Source organism: Eurytemora carolleeae, unplaced genomic scaffold (assembly GCF_000591075.1).
Source record: "Eurytemora carolleeae unplaced genomic scaffold, Eaff_2.0 scaffold908, whole genome shotgun sequence".
Classification (NCBI taxonomy): domain Eukaryota; kingdom Metazoa; phylum Arthropoda; class Copepoda; order Calanoida; family Temoridae; genus Eurytemora; species Eurytemora carolleeae.
The window spans coordinates 83389-88481 of record NW_019396796.1 but is presented as its reverse complement, the minus strand read 5'-3'; the positions used below and the strand labels follow the sequence as shown (position 1 = coordinate 88481).

At 32.1% G+C, this 5093-nt stretch overlaps 2 protein-coding genes across 5 annotated transcripts in view; both read right to left on the bottom strand.

Annotated features, from left to right (window-relative positions):
* LOC111708781 (zinc transporter ZIP14) overlaps positions 1-4693 on the bottom strand; it is a 9579-nt gene extending 4886 nt beyond the window's left edge. For both annotated transcript variants that reach the window (XR_002766732.1, XM_023482254.1), the window contains exons 1-6: positions 4550-4693; positions 3390-3487; positions 2474-2591; positions 2045-2115; positions 878-1078; positions 276-336 (exon numbers count right to left, since the gene is read on the bottom strand). Coding sequence is in view for 1 of the 2 variants with exons in the window: in XM_023482254.1 (XP_023338022.1) it covers positions 276-336; positions 878-1078; positions 2045-2115; positions 2474-2591; positions 3390-3487; positions 4550-4673 (673 nt within the window). In the remaining variant the exon portion in view is untranslated. The remainder of the gene's footprint in view (positions 1-275; positions 337-877; positions 1079-2044; positions 2116-2473; positions 2592-3389; positions 3488-4549) is intronic.
* An 18-nt stretch (positions 4694-4711) lies between these two features.
* LOC111708783 (uncharacterized protein C7orf26) overlaps positions 4712-5093 on the bottom strand; it is a 12361-nt gene continuing 11979 nt past the window's right edge. For all 3 annotated transcript variants that reach the window (XM_023482255.1, XM_023482256.1, XM_023482257.1), the window contains exon 7: positions 4712-4846. In XM_023482255.1, coding sequence (XP_023338023.1) covers positions 4723-4846 — 124 coding nt within the window. In that variant the 3' untranslated portion in view covers positions 4712-4722. The remainder of the gene's footprint in view (positions 4847-5093) is intronic.

Below are 5093 nucleotides of genomic sequence, written 5' to 3'. Positions count from 1 at the left end.
CTACACTAAACATATTCAATGAATTTTAGGGAAAAAAGTATAATGTATTAATGTCCAATTAGTTTATAATTAGATCTTAGTTAGATCTTAAAAATCTTAGTAAGGATAAAGTATTATATTTATTTTATTAAAAAAACTTTCTCTTTTCTTTTCTGTTGTAATTTATAACATCATTTATTAAAAGGGTAAAAAAGAACTCTTTTAGGTCGCACCGTATTTTAGCAATTATGATAAGATAGAAATTATATAATTATATATAATTATAAAATGCTAACCTGAAGGTTCTAGTTCTAACCTCCGTACCTCTTGATCTGGTTTCTGGAGATTTGTATCAACCTGAAGATTATATATTTGGAAACTAATCCACCAGGCATAAATTAGATATCGTAGACTGTAATATTAGGAACTTAAATCTTAAAATAAATAGATATATTTTCAACACAATTTAACTATAATATAATAAAATATAATAATATGTATTTATATAAATAATTTAAAGAATTAAAACCAGGATAATTTTAATATGACCATGACTACCTGCTAAATGGTTTAAATAATACAGACTGTTTACCAGAAAATGATTCAAATACTCTGAACTCTGACTTCTGACCTTTAACATCTCAAAAGACTATAAACCATAATGGTTGAAAGGACTAACAAATATAAAAAGATCCAAGGACTACCTATTGCAAAATTATCCAAGGACTACTTGCCATAAACAAAGACTAAAAAACATAAATGTCTCCTTACAATTAACTGATCAAAAGAGACTGCAAACAATATCTGGCTCCCAGGACTACAAAATATAAAAAGATCTAAAGATTAACATTATAAAATGTCTACCAGGACTACCAATCTTAAAATGAAGACTACTAACCTTAAGCTGGACAAGGGACTCCTGTTCCTCTGTAGGCTTGATGTTAGTGTGTGTATGGGAGTGGTTGAATGGTATCCCCTGTCTCCTGGACCTGGCGTCCATGAATATTCTAAGACATCTCTCCAGGATGAAGAAAAGATACATTCCCAACCAGATCGCCATGGATATATTGAGATATCCATGATGAGGGAAAAAATCAACCTAGAAGAAAAAATAGAGTCTTTGACAAAAACTCAAATTTTCTAATCCCTAGATCTTGGCAACACAATGCCCTAGATATTTCAAACTATGAATTCTGTGTCCGAATTTAATGAATTTGAGCCAATCCGCCGATCCGCCAAAACCGGTTTCAATTGAGCGCCGGCTTAAATCTTGAAACATTGGATACAATTTTTAGTGGAACCCACCATATTTGAGCCGGGTCTCAAATTTAAGCCGCGTCTCAAATTCTTTAAATTCGACCACTGTTCGATCAAAAAATCAAAGGGTTTCATCATCAGGTTGCAAAGATATAGTGATTAGAAAATTTTAAGTTTGTGCCAAAGACTCAATTCCTTTAGCCAGTTCAGTTTTAACAGGAATCCACGCATTAAAAAAACAATTTATAATTCATACAAATAGGGGTGGATTATTCTTTGCTCCTTATACTTTATACTGTATAGTTTTGCAAAACTTAAAGAAAATGCAATACAAAGAATATCTTTTAATAAACGTCGACATTTCAATAAAAAGAAAAAGTATTGTCGTTCAATTAAAGTTTTGAAAGGGAAGACAAATTAAATTAAGAGAAGAGAGGATAACACCAGGAGATAATAAAAAAAACAACGCTGAAGATGAAAAATATAAGATTAAAATAAATTTTTTTTGAAGAAAACAACTCAAGACACTCCAAGCTAGACATAAGGATCAAGGTACTAGGGGGAAATGATTTTTGATGATTTAGGGGAAAAAATAAAAAATTCGACATCAAAAGACAAGTTCTTTTCATACTTTATATCCTAGAATTTATTTATTTTCCCCGTAAAATCATTCATTTTCCCAAATTCAGCGAACAAAACCTTAAACAAACTAATAAGTTCTTGGGAAAAGAAAATGATTTTAAAAAGGGAGCGGGGGTGATCCTTCAAGAAAATATACCCCACTGCAAAAAAACATTTAAAACTTGACCTCCTTTAATGAAAAAGCAGAAGGAATAAGATGAAAAACAGCAGAGCCACTTAAACTTCCAACCGCTAGTCCTGAGAGTAATTATAATTACAGTTTATAAAAAACATGGAAAAATAAACTCTTATAAAAGTAAACATTTATGGCGCTTTTACACCTGCTTTCTTACCACTGCTTTATTGATATCTGTTTTGCTAATCGTTTGCTCTAAACCCTTGTTCTATACGAGATTCGCAAATAACGTGTCATGAAGCAAATAATTACCAGAGCAATTGTAATGTTTTCTGTTCAGTCAATTCATAGAGCATATTGTAAATATGTATAGAGCAGATGTGGTAGAAACATTAATTATTAAACTATGTAACTAAGTTACTGAATTACCAACAAAGAAAATAAATGAAAAAATCTAGATAAAAAATATTGAAAATAAACCTATCAGTGCAGAAAGAAGGCGGGAGTAGAAAACCTTTGACATAAGAGGAAGGATTGCAACTCCAACTACCGAGGTCAGAGAGATCAAGCTCACACATAGGATACCATAACCCCATACCTAGAGTAGATATACAACTGTCACTAAACATTTACATTAACAATTTACAGTTATAAAAACAAGAATAAATCCATCAGTTTTGGTCAGACAAAGGTTTACAGAATACTATTGTGTCATTCTATAAACAGAGGGTCACATGAAAAAGCGTCTCCAGTCCCTTTAAGTTTAATTTTATAATAATAATAATAATAATCGCTGTCAAACCTTCAATCTAGGTTGTAACCCAGAGGCCGAATTTAAAGAATTTGAGCCGCGGCTCAAATATGGTTCGTTCCACTTAAAATCGTATTCATTGTTTAAAGATTTAAGCCGACGCCCAATTAAAACCGATTTTTGGCGGATTTAAGATGCGGATCCAATTCATTAAATTCGGACACTGAGCTCCCCTCCCTCCGTTTAAGTTCCAATGAATCAACCCAGATAAGAGCTGAGTGTAAATTCAGGGGTGAGAGACAAGCCTATAGCGGTCCGCCATCGACCATTCTGTACACTCTCAGATACCTAGTGATCCTGTCGGTATCACTAGTATGTTGAGATGTTCTGTACACTCTCAGATACCTAGTGATCCTGTCGGTATCACTAGTATGTTGAGATGTTCTGTACACTCTCAGATACCTAGTGATCCTGTCGGTATCACTAGTATGTTCAGATGTTCGAGATTGTATTTAGAGATTGAAGATAGTGAAACTCAAACAATAATGTTAAAAAACCATTAGTTTAAAAAAATAAAAGCTATTTTTTCAAAAATAAAAAAATGTTCGAACTTAAACTCAGAAACAAATATTTAAAAAATCTCACCTCTATTGGAGAAGGTTTGGCAGAAACTATTGTATCAAAAGATTGAAAATCTCTGTTAAGAACGGAGCAGAGCTCTTGGAACACAGTTAGGTTCACATCTAGGAGCAAGTTCAGATATTATCTAGTCTTCGTCACAACTTGAGCTTCAATATTTTATTTTAAATACAATATTCTCGCGCAATGTGTTTAATAAAATTTTTTTTAGTCCATGAAAGCTTATCCCTGGCCTGTGAATGAATTAAGTTATATGTTTCATGAATAATTATCTATGACGGATGAATATCAAAAGAACGATTCTATAACCTCGGTCAACATTTGAGCTCCGTGCAGTGTACGAACAATAACACTAACAATAAATAGAAAAATAACCTTTAAAATCCCAGAATAATTGGAAAAAGCCATGTAGAATGTATAATGATTTTAATAAGTAAATAAATTCAGCCCTTGTATTTAAACGTTTCCTATGCAAAGCAAAAGTTTGGTTTCAGTGAATATCTTTTTATTAATAAAACGACCAAAAACTATAAATGTACTATTAAAAATATACATATTAAACCTCTTTCGAATGAGTGGTAAAAGTTATATTTATCATAAGACTCTTATCAACAAAGATACTTTTAATCCATTTTCAAATATTTGAACCAAATTACAGAAAATTCGTGAAGTATAATATTAACAGGAGGGCTGGATCTTAGGTACCTCTCCGTGTGAATTAGCCTGAGTGTACACTTGGGATAGTTTACTGATAAAGGATATTAAGAGATTATAACCTATTCATACAAACATCAAATATGCAGTACGCTTTCGGAGTACAAGTGTATGGGGAGGTTTTGTATCTTGAATTTTTCCCAGTTTTCTCAGAACAGTTTATTAACGATGAAATATTGCCATGTAATAGACTGTGAATGTACATCTTCCTGTGAAAATGAAATCCTGAACACGATAAAGGAGTAGTGTATTTTAATAGTTACATGGAAAACAAATTCTCCATTTATATATTTTTAGAATTCACCCCGTGTACTGTAATATACAGATTGACCTTTCGAAGTGAATTACATGGCCTATACAATTAGTAAAACATTAGCGTACATCATCAATCTATATACTATAACCTCGTTGGATATTAACAATTCTAAATATAAATTCATTTATACATATACCTTTAGCGAGGTAGGATAGACAATGTTTTGTTTCTCTACATAACTGTAGATGCTGATAGGACTGATTAAACGTATCACATGAGAAGCTATTCTCAGCTATCCTGAAGAAGAGTTCCTCGTCCATCCTTACTCCGGGTCTACCCTAGTTAGCTAAACATCTTGTCTGAAATACATCAGGTTAGGTTTGAGAGTATGATATTGATCAACCTGTTGTAAGGTAACTGATTAATAAGTAGAACAAGATCTTGATCTATCCATGTGTTTGCAGTTCTGCTTGCTTGTAACATCTGTCCAAACCTGAATATAACAGATGTCAAGCTTTCCAGTAATATCTTCATTCAGAGTTGCCGTAGAAATTTTATAAATAGAATTTTTTAAACTTTATATCTAAAATTTAAAGGTAAAATGTTTCCTCTGAAAGAGTTGTAATATTACCAAAAAAATCCTGAACATTTTCTCTCTTGGTACTTATTGCTCTCTCAAAGCACGTTAATTCTTGATGCACAATGTTAGTTTTATAAATATGATGATACCCCCCCCCCCC